Source organism: Lepisma saccharinum, chromosome 8 (genome assembly GCF_977018435.1).
Source record: "Lepisma saccharinum chromosome 8, izLepSacc3.1, whole genome shotgun sequence".
Classification (NCBI taxonomy): Eukaryota; Metazoa; Arthropoda; class Insecta; order Zygentoma; family Lepismatidae; genus Lepisma; species Lepisma saccharinum.
The window spans coordinates 10,518,957-10,537,192 of NC_139236.1; the positions used below are offsets into that span (position 1 = coordinate 10,518,957).

The 18,236-nt window shown below is 37.4% G+C and overlaps 1 protein-coding gene across 4 annotated transcripts in view; it reads right to left on the minus strand.

Moving 5' to 3' along the window:
- Positions 1 to 242: 242 nt before the first annotated feature.
- The window catches only part of LOC145990859 (uncharacterized), a 97,434-nt gene continuing 79,440 nt past the window's right edge, over positions 243 to 18,236 (minus strand). For 3 of the 4 annotated variants that reach the window (XM_083126300.1, XM_083126299.1, XM_083126298.1), the window contains exons 5-7: positions 15,160 to 15,406; positions 9,939 to 10,027; positions 243 to 1,448 (exon numbers count right to left, since the gene is read on the minus strand). In XM_083126300.1, the coding sequence (XP_082982426.1) occupies positions 953 to 1,448; positions 9,939 to 10,027; positions 15,160 to 15,406 (832 nt within the window). In that variant the 3' untranslated portion in view covers positions 243 to 952. The remainder of the gene's footprint in view (positions 1,449 to 9,938; positions 10,028 to 15,159; positions 15,407 to 18,236) is intronic. The other variant, XR_014441987.1, reaches the window with a different exon arrangement.

Here is an 18,236-nt window from a genome sequence, read left to right on the forward strand (position 1 = left end):
AAATCTGAGATTGTGGGTGATGTTTTGATTGAGTTGGTGTTTTAAGTCCAATTTATGCACAATAAGGTTAATTGGGACTGGTCCTACAGTTTAAAGTGGGATCCTAACCACTAGGTGCCTCCACAGGGCATTGAACCCTTGATTACAAAGTGACGATGCTACCGCTGCACCATCGGGAAGGCTGTAGGTCATGAGATCATGAATCCAACATTTTATTAAGAAAATTAAAGACCTTTTGTTGTAATGCTATTTATTACCAAAAGTAAATCAACAAAGATAAAAAGAAAATGTTCAACATATATTTCCAAAAACTTTTCCTTTCCAAATACAAAACAAAAGTGTAACAAAAAACTATACAAGACTTTTCAATTTAATTTATAGTTAATGCTTGTGTAATATTTTAGAATTCTCTACTATACAAACATGACAGTCAGGGAACGTTATTTCCAGAATACAACCTTCAAGCAAAACAATATCTGATGATGATTTAGAATATTGCAGCTACTTAATATTAAATTTCCAAAACGTTTTTCACTTGCCTACTGTACTCTCACTCTGAATTTATAATTTTAAAGAAAAAAATAAAATGGTCTCACAGAAATTTCAAAGAACTAGAAAGTAAAAGAACTTCTGATATCATCACAATATTTAAGTATGGGATTAAAATAAGTATTACTTCTTGCCTCAAATTCTTTACTGTAATCTTGTATGGAAATGTTAATTTTGTCAAATTATTAAGTCTTACCTATAAACTCAACTGAAAATAAAAAGTTTTTCACTTTCATTTGTTAGCAATTCTAACAGGTAACTCTCTAGCAACAAAACTGTATTATAAAAAATAACTCAAAGTTATAAAAACAGGATTTTCATCCAGACTAGTCTTGACACTGCTTGTACTTATTTTGATTCAGCAAAGAAATGTGGTAACTATAAATTTTTCTTAGTTTATAACTTATTCCTTCATTCTCCCATGTTTGTAAATGTCAAGTTTCCACCTTTCAGTTGTCTCTCTCACTGCCTTTTCAACTGCACGACCAGATTCCTTTTCTGCAGACAATGACATAATCGATCTGACAGTGGATTTTAAAATATCATCAAAAACAGCCTTTTTCAGTTCACCCTCTATAACAGACATGGCATATTCACTTATTTGAGAAGATGCAGTGCTTGTTCCAAAATTCTGCAGGACCTCACACAGTGACAATTGCAGGATTGATGCCATTGCCGGATTAAGAAATTTACATGAACAATCAAAAGTAGTCTTTGTTCCCTTAGGCAAGTTTGAGTGCGGCACCAAATCACAATCTGAACTGGTATTTTCCTGGAGTAAAGAATCATAAGAATTTAAAGTTTTCTTCGTTTTGTAGTTCACATTTTCATTTTTGTTGCATTCACTATAAAAAATCATCCTATCTTGATGTGATAAGCACATTTTCTGCTTAGGAGATCTGCAAACACAAAAGGATAAATAATTAAAACTGAGTTAAACTTACTTTAACTCACAAAATGTGTTGGCATGTATGAAGTTTATTAGAAAATTAAAACAAATTGTTAATTTTATATTGTTGAGAATATTTTTTTTGTATTCTCGACTATCTAAATTTAACAATAATTTTTATTAATTTTATAATAAACTTTATATGTTTAAAAATGAAAATTCAAAGAAAACCTATATGCTTGAAAAATTATATAACAAAAAAATTGATCACAACCAATCTTATGTATGTAGATTACACTCTCTTTCTTAGCAAACCATAATTTTGTTTGTTTACTTTTGATATAAAGGGTGTTGCTACAATAAGAACTGCAGAACTGCAGATCTGTCAAAATAATAAAAAAAAAAATGTGCATTGTACTGCACAGAACAAGAAAGAAAATTATATATCTGTACATGTTCCCAAAAAGGCATTAGATGTTCTCCACAACCAATATAGCCTTCCTGATTCACTTGACTCTTTTGACGTGTTTTCTTAGCGAGTGCAAATTCAAGCAATTTAATATAAATTTTGCTCACATAAAACACCTCACATGCTTCGCCCAACTCTGACGAGCTGATACGTAGAGCATCCTTCATTTGTCTATGACGTAAAGTATGGGAAGTCGCAGGTAGAACCCCTCGCGCTTCATCGTTTTCTCCTGCTATGAGAAAGCCAGAACAGTTTAGCCGATGCGTGCATTGTGCAAGGTACTTGAAACAAGCATCTCAATGGCAGACTTCGCCACGGGGGGGATATTGGGTTCAGTCTCGCTCGTCTGATTTAAAACTTTGCATTCTTCGTACCAAATTGTATTGCACCGACTGAGCGAGAACAGTGCTTAAAAAGAATCAATTATAATGTAACGACGATTTGTATGGTTGCGTTACGTAAGCAGAATATTGGTTAATTGCATTTCTTCGTTTGGCACATGGACCTTTATTAAGTGAAATTTACCGTCTGTAAGTGAGTGGCAGTTTGGATTGTACCACGAGGAAGTGTCGAATTGCGACTATTACGCTCGTTGAGAAACTTTGTACGAGTGCCCCATTATATTCGTTCTGGTAGTTTAATTGAACGTTTCGCTAGAACATCTGTTATGATGTAGAAAAGGATCCACGAGTCAAGCAAGTAACCATATTGGAAGAGGTTACCAACACAACCTGAAGTATTGGTGTTCGAATGAGACAGGGTTTCCAAAACTAAAGAAGGGAATCTACGAGTCAAGCAGGTAACTATTGGGAAGAGGTTACTAGGACTGTGAGAAGATCTTCCACGTTCCATTGGGTCAGAAGTCGTTCCCGTTCTTGGAGTTGATTCTAGAAGGAAGTACCGAGTCCGACAATGATTGGAGCCAAACTTCGCATTTGAAGATCCCCTTGTTAAATTGGACAAAAGGAGGGTGACAACCAGTTCGAATAAGGTATGTACTGTGAACCGCTCAGTTGTATTCAGGTGAATGTGTTAAAGTGATCGTGAAAGGTAGAATGTGACGATATTCCCAAGTGCGCGAAGAGAGGATTTGAAACTGAACTGAAATTTTTGTAAACTCTTGACGTGTTACGCGAACTGTAGATTGTTCTGATAATGACATTATTCTTGTGTTTGAGGAAGGTGTGATTAAAAACTCTGTTTGTCGACTAATGTCTTAAAAAAAGGGCAAACATGTAGATAGGGGAGCATATTTGAGAGCATCAAAAGGCTTATGATTACCAATTGAAAAATTAAGATTGTAATGGTTATAGGGATCCAAGTATATCCATGTCTGTTGAAACATAGTTTATACACTGTTTTGAATGTTATTGGGAATAACAATTAAATTGTGTACTTTCATAAGCTGCTTTTGCGAATCTTTTGGATTAATGATGATCGCTCGTAATTGGTGAAACTTTAAATGTTGTATTTGAATTTGGATAACGCTGGACGTTAGTTACTTGTAATTGTGGATGATGTACTTTGTTATTATTATCGGCAGTCAATCTCTGTTGTGCCGGCTGTCGAAATAAACCAACACAAAACTTTAATTTATTGTACCTTTTAATTAACCTGAACAATCTGTTATATTTAAGAACCGTTTAGTGCATAAAAGATACGCTTAGGGTAAATAATATTTGGGGATCGAAATTAGCACCAAAAGAAGTACTCTTATGGATGTATTTTTACCTTGCCTTAATCGATAGAGGCATGACGCATCTTGGGGAAGCGACGGTAGATTAATGCTAATATTTGGTTGATAGTAATTTGCACGTTCCTTGTTGAAATGTTGTAGCGTTGCTTCGACCGCATGTCATTGATGGGTCGCTGGATCTCTGTAACGGGACTGAAGTGGTTCGTTACCACGTTTTGCAAACTTCAAACACTGTGTATTGCTTAGTACTTTGGTCGGTTGGGTTGTAGATTCGATCAATATCCTCTGGGCCACCTTCCACATTACATTCTCTATTCCCTATACAGAAAACTATCCTGCAATTTAGGCTGTTTGCCTCATCCATAAAGTGCCATGACATCTGTGTTGAAATTGGCATTGCCGACTCAAAAGATTTACAAAACTAGAACATTTGATTTTTTTAATCCATAAAAATAGTAACACAATTACAGAATTTTGCCTTAAACTGGGTTATTTATGGATATATCAGACTGGTATAGCCTCCTGGTATAGTGGAACCACAAGGAAAGAAACCTGCGCAGAACCTCATCGCGCTGGGGGGGTTGGGGAAAAACACAGGGGGAAGAAGCCTTCGGCGTACACCCAAGGTCGTTGTTGCCAGACCAATTGATTTCTTGGGAGAATTACTTAATAAACTATTGCTATGGCACCTCCAACGGCCTGCTCAAAAACACGTTTCCTGCTCATATCTTACTTGAACATGGAGGGGAGAGGTAGAGTGGAATTCCACTCAACCATGAAAAGTGTTGTTTGAACTGTGAAATTATGCCAAACGATACTCAATTGTGCTAGGACATTATTATTTTATTACTATTACTACATTACTATTTTTAGATGGTTGTATTTTATCCCACCCGATTCTATTTTAGTTATTTTACGTCACTTTTGTAACTCTACGGGTAAGTACGACAATATGGATGAATGAAAAACTGATGAAATGGATGAAGTGACACAGACACAGTGAGACGTCCTTGCCTTACTAGGTAGAAACACTGACTTCGTAGCTTGGGCAAATTATTTTATACGTGTGTGTGTGTATGTATATAAATCGAATGCAGCAACATAGAAGCAGCATAACTGACGAATAAAGCATTTGTGTTAATAACAAGAAATTTGCTAGAGAACGAAGCGGCATAGTTCAATTACAAAGGAAATAATGCACCCCCTCCCCCGTAGTTGCTTCCAACTTTCATTGGTTTGAAAATACTTAATTTTCTATCCTTAATATACTATTCTATACTTAAATACTTAATTTTCTACAAAATTATATAGCGGCATGGATGTCCAGAAGGAAGTGCAAGGATGGTCGCCACCCCCTCCCCATCTGACATAAAAGTATCTATTTTTTCAGATGTATGAGTTGATTTCAGTCACAGTAATTTACATCCTTTATTATAATAGGAATGTATGAACGTGTTAATTTCAAACTCAAGTGGCATTTTCTGAGAGGGCAACATTATTACGGGATAATATGCCTCGTTTACCGCCTGATAAAAATACATTGTTTCCCCTTTGCTGGAAAAAATCTGCGGACGTCCCCTTGCCCCCCCCCCCAGTGCACATGCCTATGCCACCCCCTGCCCCCGAGAACGTCGTTCATTTGCTACTATTAGATAATCTGATTTTGTAGCAGATCTTCTGTTCCCAAGGAACAATCTGCCGATTTTTTCAAGTCTGACCTGGCAACACTGCCCCGAGCACCGACAACGGTAGTGAAGATGCGCAAACGCATTTGAGGGAAGGTTTTTTTCCTTGTGGTCGAGCTATAGAGACCTCTCTACATAACGGTTTTCTACATTCTGCGAAGAATGGGGCGTGTGTTTGTGTTGAAAACCACTGTAGAGTATTCTTGACATTACAATTTCTGGTGCCAACGACAGATGGAGCAAGAATTGTGTAATTTTCCATGCTTGTTTGTTATTCCAAGATGGCGTCCACATTGTCTGCAGATATGTATGTGTTCTTCAATAGTAAAATTTTAGAGATTATCATCAATACTCTTTAGGAGAAAGAGTAATAACTACCGATTTACTTAGATGTATTTTTTCGTCAGTGCTTTCAGATTCTTCATTTGCAGGGGCAGTTTTTTGCCGATGTAGAAGCTTCGCTACATTCGGCAGTAATGTGTAAATTTAATGATGGTGAAAAAATGTCACTTTTTAAAATTTTTAGATGGAATCATGTGAAGAATTGCATTTAACTCTTCCAGAAATGAACACTATTTTTTTTGGTGTACAGATTTATGTATGAAAATAGTGTTAATCAATATTCTACATGACTTGTATAGGTACTATAGCTATGTCGCCATTTTTCTTACAGATTGCAGACGCAATGTTTTGTCCACTGAAGATGTATTATCGGCCCTTGATGACTCCGATGTGGATCTATCTGATATATTGGATGAGGAATATCATCCACCTGAAGAAAACATTTCTCAAAACAGTGAGGAAGACAGTGGCAAAGATGAGTCAGTCCAACCAGGTAACGAGAGTGTCTCACAACCCTCAGCATCAACTCAGATGACTGCAGTATGGAAGAAAACTCAGCAGACTTATTTCAGTACAACTGGACAAAGATTAAATACTTCCAAGTCTGAGAGGAAGAAGTTCTTTGGAGTTTCAATGTACATGTCTTGTCTAAAGGTAGGTGTTTGTTCTGATATTCTTTTTGTTTATTTTATAAATTCAACCGTATCCTTTACATTGGAACATTGTTCATTACTTCCTTCAGGAATGAAAAATTTCACATTCCTTTGAATTTTTTTTAATATTTTGAAGTAAGTTTTAATACTTTTGAGCATCAAATGTGTATTTAATCTACTAAACAAAACCCAGTTCACAGAAATATTTACGAATTTACAAGTTTTATGAATTTGCATGTAACATATTTTCAACTTTAAATTTTGTTGTGATTTTTTTTTTTAATATCAGTATTTTAACTGATTCCGAATTGTGTTTTTATACTTTCAGTATCCTGTCATGAGGATGTACTGGGCTGAAAGGACAAAGGTTCCATTCATTGCCTCAACTTTCTCCAGGAATCTTTACCTTAGCCTCAGAACAAAACTTAAAGTAGTCTTTGTTGATGATGTGAGTGACCAGGCAAAAGAGGTGGATACGTTCTGGAAGGTGAGACCACTCATTGAACGGATACGTTCAGGTTGTTTGCAGCTTCCAAGGCCTTCAAGTGTTTTGCATTGATGAACAAATGGTTCCATTTAGTGGGCGTGTACCCATGAGACAGTATGTTAGAGGTAAACCTAATCCTGTAGGGTTGAAAATGTTCATCCTATCCAGTCCTCATGGAGAAGTGTTGGACATGATATTGTGTCAAGGAAAAGGGACATTTCCTGGTGTTGATACATCACTAGGTGTAGGTGCTGCTGTTGTCTCATCCTTGTGTATCACACTTCCAGCAGGCACTCATGTATATTTCAATCGTTTCTTCACATCAATCCCTCTCCTAGACAGACTATTACAGACAAGAATTTACAGTACAGGAACCATTATGACTGGAAAAATTCCCCCTGCAGTTAAGAATAAACTTTTATCCGACAAGGAATTACAGAAGAATGACAGAGGAAGTTCAGATGAAGTAGTACGATCAGATGAAAAAATTGTTGTAGTTAAGTGGATGGACAACAAATTAGTTCTTATGGCATCACAATGGTAGGCATAGAACCTCTTGTAAAAGATGGTGCAAGAAAGACGAAAAAGACACATTGACTTAGACAATAGTTTCAGAATACAACAGAAACATGGGAGGCGTGGATTTATGTGATCCCATGATGTCTTTCTACAGGATGCAAGGTTCTACGAGAAAATGGACTATCAGAGTAATATTTCATGTTATGGACTTAGCAGTAGCCGATGCATGGTTCTGTTACAGAAGAGAATGTTTGTCGAATGGCATTCCAACCAAGAACATTCTGAAGTTCCTTGATTTCAAAATATCAATTGCAGAGAATCTACTATATGAAGGAACTGAAATGAAGGAAGCTAATGAAGAGAGAAACAATGCCAATGAAGAATCAGATGTCAAAAGGAGAAAAACACAAGTTTTTCCTTAAGTTTCACTCCAAGAATTAAAAGCTTCCAATTTGTGACATTCAGTCTAAAGGTTTAATATTTGATAAAAATTTAATTTAAATAATGAAAAATATTAACATTTTGTACGTAAATAATTCAAAAGTATATGAATAATTAATGAAAAAAATATTTTCCATCACAATCATTATATTGGACTTCAATAGTTCAGCAATTGAGTAGAACAAAATATTATGTCAGATTCTTAAGAAAAATAAAAATGTGTCTTGAGTTTAATATATTAAAGTGTTTCAATTGTTACACCTTGAAGCCCAATGTAAAGGACTCTACACCTCATTCTGCGCATGCACAACAAAATTTTCTAACAAGGTAGATATTTTTCTTCAAGTTGGTGCTCAATTAATGTGAATAACACAAATTTACTGAAAGAAGTAATGGGATAGGCTGTTACAGATTAATCTGTTCCATACCTCTAATGCCTTTGAGAGTGTAAGGTAAAGGAAGTTTCCCATGCTCACTGCACAGTGTCCTCAAGCATATAGACAGATATTAATCTCCGCCATTTTTGGAGGTGATGTGATCACTATCTCCCAGGGCTGTCCCCGGGTTTATTTGAGGTTGGGTGAACCCCAGAGCTGTTTTATGAAGGGACAAGGTTGGTAAAATTCTGGCCTTAGATTACAGACCCCAGGAATCAAACCCAGATCTACCATGTGGCTCCTCTGAAATAGTGAATAAGTGTATTTTACGAGGGCAAATCGAAAAGTTTTTGCACCTAATTTTTTCTAGAATGTCATAAGTGTTATTACAAAAGCAAAATATACGAGCGATGCAGTAGGATTTTCTTGGAATGGCCCTATTGTAACTTCCGATTTCTTCCACAGCACAGCGCTGCTATCAGTTGACAAAGATGGCCGGAGTGCTCAGGAAGTCCACGCCATATGAGCAGCGAAGTGTTATTTGTTTTTTATGGTGCAAAGGACAAACAGCCACAGATATTCATGGGGAAATGGAGCCAGTGTATGGGGACAAGTGTTTATCAGTCGAAGTGTGCAGTGGTGGTGCAAGGAATTTGAAAATGGACGGGAAAATGTGGAGGACAATGAGTAATGGGGCAACCTCGTTCCTCGCTGACACCGGACAACATTACCCATGTTGATGAAATGATGAAAGGTGATTGACGAGTTCATCTGAAGAACATTTCCTATGGTAGTGTTTTTGGTCCATTGAAGAAGTTCCTGGCAGGACAGAGGTTCACGAACGACACCGAAGTGCAGAACGTTGTTCGTCGTTGGTTCCGTGATCAGCCGGCCACCTTCGATGCAACGGGCATTGCGAAACTTGTGCTACGGTGGGACAAATGCCTCAACAGGTGTGGTGATTATGTGGAAAAATAACAAATAGTACATAGAAGATTGCGTATATCTTGTTTTTCTTTTATGGTTTGTAATCTGGCAATAAGGAGTTGGGTGCAAAGACTTTTTGATTTGCCCTCGTACTTGTGTGTCACAATCACTCTTGACTTACAAACTTTTCTAATTTTCTCATCCTGGATCACTTTAATCTTTTCTCTGTGCAGCTGGGTTTGCCCAAATACATTCTCACATTCATCTTGCCACATCAAATTCCCAATACACTTTCAAATGTATTTCCAAAACATATTGGAATATTTTAACTGATACAGCTTTGTTTATAGTATATTCTTGTACAAAAAACCTGTTGCAGCAAATTAGTACTTATTAATACATGACAATGTGAATGTGTACTTTTCCCAGGTTTTGGGGGATACTTATGAAATTTCCTGACTTTTTCACCCAAAGGCTGAATTTCCTAGAATTTCATGTTAGTGAAAATTCTGAGAGCAATTAAACCTTCTCTAAATGTTTCATGTTTCTTGAAATTATTAAATATTTTTCAATATTAATATGGATCATATATGATTGTGAAAGGTCATACACTTTAATCAGTGACATTTTTTTTTCTGAAGCTTCATCCTGTATGTTATGGAAACATACATCCTCTTGTTGGTTCTTGTGTGATGTGTAATGAGTTAAGAAACGCCCATGCCTTGCTGGAATTCGAACTCAAGACTCCCGATTTAATGCTACACTACACAAGCTACACACAGGACAGCTGCTACAAGGAAAACAATGTAGCAAGAACATTAAACTGTTTTGTACTCACACTTTAGTTACATAGCGTTACAAGAACAAAGCACACACTGATATACTTGCCCTGTTGACTTTATACCTTATCTTGTTTTCGTCTGTTTTCTCACTTGATGTACATACAGAGCTCTCGCAATTTAGTCCTGGGTTCTCTTCACCAACTAGTGGAGCCTATGAAATGAAAAAAAAATACTATAAAACAATATTATATCACATTTGTGTCACCTGTCGATGGACAGTAAGAAATTGAAACAGCATACAGTAAAAATGCTGCTTAAATTTAATTTGTTTCACCCTGGCATTATGAAGAAAAAATGGAAGAAAATTAACCCATCGCATACTCAAGACTTTTGCAACTTCACCACACTTTCACAGAATCAAATCAACCATGCCACAGAATTGTGTTTTTGCTAAAAGCCAAGGTTTTAAGTGTCACCAGGCAAATCATAATTCTGGATACCATGTTCATCTCTCTACCACTTACGGAGAAGAGTTGGGTATTCTGCACAGGGGTATATGATCCTGCTCCAGCACTCAGGTAGTGCTGCAATCCCTTGGTGATACAAAACAGCTAACATTGACCCACAAGAACTGTTGTGCCTTTAGTCACATTCTCAAGGAACTCTACTGTCTACTCCTGAGGAAGTGCACTCCAAAATGGAACAGGTGGAATTCAGATGCGCGAAGTCTGCACTGTTGCCTTGGCCAACCAAGTCTTGATTTTTTTAGCAGAATAAGTGTGACTTGTGATGTGGGACATTGTTCACTTGCATGAGGACCTCCTTTAGGGTTCACCAAAGCTGGGTAATGGTAGCTATAGCTGAACACGTGCTGCAGGTGGTTGGCACACATGTTCCCATTGATGGCCCTTCAACTTTGACTTTAGACTTTGTAATTACTAAACAAAATGTGTGTCTTATCTATAAATTATCATGTAACTATCCTAAAAATCAATGTAATGCATTTTGAATATTATATTTAATTTATTATTGAACTGGGAAAAATTGCTTGGAAAAGAGTAGGGTGAAAAATGAGAAAAATCATCCAATTTCCCCTTTTCAGTGAGAACACAGGTCTGGTTAATTAACAACAAGAGAATTTTGGTTTAGGACCAGTTGTTAGCTTGAGATAATCTGAATGACTTGCAAAGTGCACTGACCTCATGAAATGTCATGCCGTTGCCACTGGTATTGTGGACTATCACCCTACACCAGAGTTTCCATTGTAGCAAACTACATTTGAGAAGGGGAACAGGAATGTTATGCCATTCCTCTCTACAGGCTTTCCAAAGAACAACTCTGAATGCACAGAAATGCATAGGACTGGAATCAGGGCTTTTCACCAGAATGCACATTGATCCGATATGCAAAAATAATCGGCAAAAATCAGGAACTCTCTATTTGACCCCTAAATCAATACAAATGTGTAAGATTAGCAACTTTAAGGAATAATTCACAATATGGGTCCACAGAATTCACATGAGATTGATTACTTTGATTTTTATACAAAAAGTATATTTTTGACCTATTTCAAAACACTTGAAACCACAGTAAAACAAAACAATACACTCGGAACACTGAAATCCATTTCCAGAAATAGATTAAATAACGAAAATAATGAAAATAATGATTATAATGATAATAAAATAATAACAATTATAATAATAATAAAAAATGTGAGAAGTATCGTTAAATTGAATTTATGCACAATAAATGTTTAAAGCGAGGAAAATAGACTTTCTATCAAATCACTTTCAAGATAAATTAATATCTTTTAAGGCAGTAAATAATATTTATTTACTAGTTCTGATATCTTTCCTTCTTCCTTTAAATGCACTTTGGTGGTGAATGGAGTTCCTTAGCTGTATTTTCCTGGCAAAGCACTTCAGTTTATCGCCTATTATTTCTGTCATTACTTTCTTCAAAACTTATAATCTGCTTTTAAGATTGCATAGAGTGAAAAAAAAGCAACTACAAACAACACATTTTTTTTAAAAGTCAACTGAAATTATTTTTAAGAAAATTATCTTCTTTTCGGCAACAGTTTTCATATCCTTAAAATACCTTGCTGCAGCACCGCGACACATCAACACTAAAGATCTTAACACAATCTTAAGCGATATTTTCAAAATTTATAGAAAACAACACAAATGAAAAAAAAAAAGAAGATTAATCTGATCATTTCTATCTTCATCAGATTTTTCAGGAATAATGTTTTGTGGATTTCTATGACACACCATCACCATTAACCTGCAAGGACACGTGAATGGGTAATGACCCAAAAGATTTTTAAATATTTCTTTCATCTTTACCAATGAGTGTGCCTGAGGCGACCCTTCTCAGTACCTTTCCAGTAAATGCTTTCGAATGTCGTGACCTTGAATCAGCTATGAGGCTTCAATAGTTCCCCTCACAGGGCTGTAGAAACATAGCCTGTGTAAATTTCACCCACACATCCGCTCCTGCATTTCAGTTTGGTATTTAAACATGATCTTTTCTCTCATTTTTATCAATTGTGAAATGCAATAAAGATGTTCAAAATTAATACAATTAGTTTAGCCAATGAAAGTATTGTTAATCAAATGCTTTAATGTAATTATATCTCAGATTTATTAAGTAATTTTGCTTCTGGGTAATATTCACACAGCCAAGTCTTTGGAGAAAATTTTAGAAAGGGTGTTGATGAAGGTTTTGGGAGGTGTTAGGGATTGTTGGGCATGTTTCAATAAATTTATGTTACACTGCACTACTTCTGTATGTATTAAGCATCAACTCATAGTGAAATCAGAGACAACCTATTCCCCTAGCACGTGCACACGTGACCACGTTTGATTCAGGGTTGCCAGCTGACCCATTAACAATGGAGCACACGTTCACAAATAAGCTAAATTTGTCAAAAATAGCAAAAAGTAACAAAACTTTTCTCCCGTGCCGTTTTCACAATACTTTAAAGTATCCCTTGCTTTAGAAATCGTTGCGGGAAATAGCAGCGAAAGCTATGTTAACTCAAGATAACTTTTGTATTTTCAAAACAAAAAATAAAAACATTATATTTTATTGTAATTCAAATATGTGTTCATTTTCTGTGTTTTACTGAGAAATTGTGAGTCCACCTAGCACAATTATATTGTTCGGCTAAAAAATAATTGCTACAAGTCTTAAAAATAAGTACAAAATATAGTCCGAAAATTCCATTTTTACGAAGCGCCATTTTGAGGCATGAAAACAAGAACAAATAAACAATTTAGAGAAAAATGTATACGGCAGTTTCATGCCCAATTTAGTTGTTTACAGAAGTGGTAATGTTTTATCCCCTTACCGAAAAGTCAAAATTTCTATTTTTACCAACTTTTTTGGCATTCTGGATCACTGTCGAATGCCCTGAAATGGGATAACATGGATCCCTGTTTCCCTTTCCATCTCTTAATGAAAGCGAATGGATGTTCGCGCCATATGTTTTGAGGTCTTGTTCATATGAATGCGCACCTGTTGAGCGTCATATTCACAGTGGAAGAAGCTATACGCATGCTCCTGCCCACCTCTCATTGGGTTGGTGGATTTTTCTGGCATGCCATTCGCCACATATAACAGGTGTCCTGTTAAGAATGGGGTGAATGTTTACCAACAGACCCCTGTCGTGTGCACTGGAACACTATCTCTTTCAGTGTTTTTCCCAACAGTCAAACCATTCTCCCGACAATGTTTTACTATTTGGTCAAGAAATGTGCATGGAAACAACCCAGACATAGCCTTAAAAATAACGGTTCACTTTTGGTGTTACCATTTCACAGCCACACGCACGACACTCCAGCATTTGCAAGTTGCAATACACAACTGGTAATAACAGCTGCACCATTACTCCAGCTCAATCCCACAGATGGCAGTGGCATCACAAAGTTCTTAGGATATATATCTCGAAAAACTTTCTGCACAGCCACACCACCACTTACAACAACTGTTTCCATGTAGACATAATACATCTATTACCCCAGCACACTGACACCTCCACCTGCGGGTGATGGGAAAGGGCCTACATAATAGGCATCCACGTCACCATACCCACCGGACTCAACCTAGCCACCCAATAAGCATTTCTCCATTCCCTACCAATCCGCACTCACCCACCAGCATGGTTGAAAAGATCTGCTCGTAAAACCTGCATTCTATCACTTGTTTCTGGCACCACTGTGCAGACACTGGCATCAGTATTCTGTGCCTCTACGCTTTTGTTTACTTCCATTCTTTCTACCTGCATGTGGCAATGAGGCTATAGTCTCAAAATATATGACTTTTCTTCTTTCGTGGTAAGTGTTTACTGTTTCAACGGCCAGTTGAGAGATCGCGACATTATGAGGCGGCAACAAGCAAGAAGCCCAAGAAGCAGTCCGGACTATGGAGGATCATTAGCCAAAGCCAGCCAGAGAATCTGCACTCCATAGAATCAAGTTGACGAATTTGCCTGCTGCCTCTTATCACTACTTTTGATCTTTCCAGCGGGCATCTGTCACCATTCAACCGTCGCCCACGGCAGAAGCCGAGGGTCAGACCTACAGCAAGGGGTGAGTAGCGTTCAACATCACAGGGTCCCAACGATCCTTCATCAGCTTCCTTAAGGGTAAAGGTGGTTAGCTAAATCAAACTTAAAAACCTGTCTTATTTATCCGAGTTACGTTCCGGCGTGACTCGATCCCATGCCATACCCTAATTCACGCTACAATATATGGGCCAATTAGAGACGAGAATAAAGAAGAACATATAATATGAAATTAGAGGAATTATTCAATGTTGTGGCCACGGTGGCTCAGTCGGTAATGCGTCTGACTACCATGCTAAAGGTCCTGGGTTCGATCCCCGGCCGGTTCAAATTCGGGAACTTTTTTAATGGTGGAAGCGGCCCCGGCACCCACCCAGCGTCGAATAACATGGGTACCTGGGGGAAACCCTGGGGGGTAAAGGTGGTCAGGGGCGTGATGCTGATCACATCACCCCCACTCACGACCGGACCAAGAAAGTGTGGGGCGTTACCCCCACACCCCCTATACGCCTTCATGGCATGGTGCTAAGCACAGGGGAACACTTTACCTTTTATTCAATGTTAAAATAAATAACCTTATAAAATATAGTACAAAGGGTAGACTATGAACTGTACACATGTCGTCTATGTTATTTGAGGTTATTTGTGCAGGATCACAATATGCTGATACTAAGAATGGGGAGGGATGGATGGAGGGGGAGAGAGAGAGAAAAGAAACTTACAAACAAGACATATTTTGATGCAAATCTGCACAATAAGCAGATACTTACAAAGTCATTCTCTTCTGCAGAATCCTCTTTCATTTTAGCAAAATTTTCAGCAAGGTGAGTTCCTACAGACTTTTGTGCAGAATTTTCCTTTCTTGTTTGAGAAAGCTTCTCTGAAGGAATACTCGATTTGCACTCATCCACTGATACACACTGAGAAACTTCATGCTTCGTACCTTCAGAATTAATACATGATCTACCATCACCATCTTTATCACAACAGCCCAACTTACGTAGACCAATCTTTGTCCTGCAAGAAATAATTTTCTAAGAAATGAGTTATTAAACAAAAGTAACTTTCATCATTATTGACAACCTATTAATAATAAGTAACTTGCACACTAATGACATTTAAGACACTATACAGAGTGTTCCGTTAAAATCTCCCTAATTTCAATTAATTACTGTGAACGAAGTATGATGAATTGTGAAATAACTGCAACACCAAATGAAAGGCCAGATCTTCAAGTTTTGTTTTCATGACTTGAAGTTGTCCGTTTGCTCACTACGCAGCGCCACGGTCACATAAATAGAAATGGGGACTGTTGAACAATGCGCGCAGGCAGTGGTGTGGTATGCTGAGACAAAATCTGTGATTGCAACGCAATGAAATTTCAGACGAGTGTACGGAGGAGTTGCACCTGATGCTAAATCAATTAGGCTGCGGTTTAGTAAGTTTCTAACAACTGGCAGTGTGCTAAAACAATTTGGTGGAGCTCGCCGTCGTGTATCAGAGGAAAAGGTGGAAGAAATTCGAGCGGGGTTTTAGAGAAACCCAAGTAAATGCATCCTCCAGGCATCTAGGCAATTCAATGTGCCTCCAACAACAATGCATGGAGTTCTGCACAAGCGGCTTCGGTTGTATCCGTATAAAGTGGCGATTGTGCAACAATTGAAGTCAGGTGATAAGCCGCATCGCAAAGAATTTGGTATGGAAACCCCGCTCGAATTTCTTCCACCTTTTCCTCTGACACACGACGGCGAGTTCCACCAGATTGTTTTAGCACACTGCCGGTTGTTAGAAACTTACTAAACCGCAGCCTAATTGATTTAGCATCAGGTGCAACTCCTCCGTACACTCGTCTGAAATTTCGTTGCGTTGCAATCACAGATTTTGTCTCAGCATACCACAACACTGCCTGCGCTCATTGTTCAACAGTCGCCATTTTTATTTATGCAACCGTGGCGCTGCGTAGTGAGCAAACGGACAACTTCAAGTCATGAAAACAAAACTTGAAGATCTGGCCTTTCATTTGGTGTTGCAGTTATTTCACAATTCATCGTACTTCCTTCCCAGTAATTAATTGAAATTAGGGAGATATGAACGGAACACCCGGTACAATAGAATCCCAATTTTACATTCAAATGATTTCATTGACCTCCTTTATAAAAATGTTACCTGATGAACGAAGGTTTGCAATGCAAAAGAAGCTGTATAAGATATTTATAGATATATCAGATCAGTAAAATTATCAGCAATTTTACAGATAAACTGATACATTGATATGCCTATATCGGCCAATACCGGTAGAGTCCAAATAAATCTGTCCCATCCCTAATATATATATATATATATATATATATATATATATATATATACACACACACACACACATACATGCACGCACACACACAATTGAACCTGAGTTACACACATGTCAAGGTGAAGAGAAAGTAATACATATAACTAAAACTTGCTTACAAATCAAATTTAGATATCATGCAACATCATTCATATCAATATTAAAATACTGTACTGTAATTGCATCTATTTTGAGGAACAATATATAATACAGGTTATTTCTGTCATAAAGTGGTAAATTAGTGAATCTAAAAGTTTGATTCATAAATACAGGTAAGAAGTGCTTCTCTAAATCTCCATATCTTTCCCCTTCCCTATTGCTGACGACTGTGTTTAAATGATTTGGTACTCAATTTTAAAAAATGCATCTAAAGTAGTATTTCTTTCACTAATGACTGTGCAACGTGTGGAGTAAGCCCCAGTCCACACGGGCGGAAAGAATGCTTAAAGAGTGCTTAGTGTTTCAGCACTCTTTAAGCATTGGTTGTTATGGCTGAAGGAAGTAATAGGATCTGCCACACGGACTGACTAGTCTGCAGATGCTAAACGTCTGTCGCATTGCGTAAGCATCGCCCATAGCGAACAAAGTGCAGAATGAAGACTGGGCTGACTGCTATTTCTATTGTGTCTTATGGTATCGTCCACATGAGTGGAACGTCTGCTGAGCTGAATGATCACATCACGTGCTTTGTGCATTGTTTCACACCACGTGGTGCTGAGTTCTAGCATTGTGTTTCTGATAAACATTGTTTTTGCAAGTGAAGATGGGTGATCTAGATATAGATAAATTAGACACAGAAGTATTTATTATGGAAGTGGAAAAGAGGCCATGTATTTGGGATATTCGGTGTGAGGAATATAAAGACAGAAACAGAAAAGATTTGGCGTGGAATGAAATTTGCTGTACTTTGTTACCAAATTTCGCAGAGCTTTCAGTAGTTGTAGTACAACGAACCACTCATCATTGGTTTATTCACACGTACATGCTTCCCGTCTATTGCTCCTATGCAGTGTGGAAAATTAGCATGATTTTTGAAGCCATTTGAATATTCTTCCTCCTCCCTTCCGTTGGTTGAGGTGAGGAAAACACTGGCTTTTTGGAGAGTGTCCCATATTGCACGACAAACTGTTCTGACAACCTCACTGGCCGTAGATTTGCCAATAAGGTAGCAACCAGTTTCGGTCCAGGAACCTTTTTTTCCCCGCATGAATTTTAATACAGTCCACGAACCTTTTTTCAGCTTTCAGATAGAGAGAGGAAATCTCTTTGTTGGTGTAAGTCATGACTCATGTACAAGAGCTTATTCATAACACACGGCATACAAACACATTAAAAAAAAGGTTACTAGTAAATATCTCAAAATACACCGACATAAAAGCCATCCCCATCTCCCAAAAAGGGAAGGGCCTCAACTTTTTTGTTTTGGTGAAAATATAATTTTTTAAATGTTTACATTCCTCACCAAAATATAATTTGCTGTCACTTGGATAAAAGTTA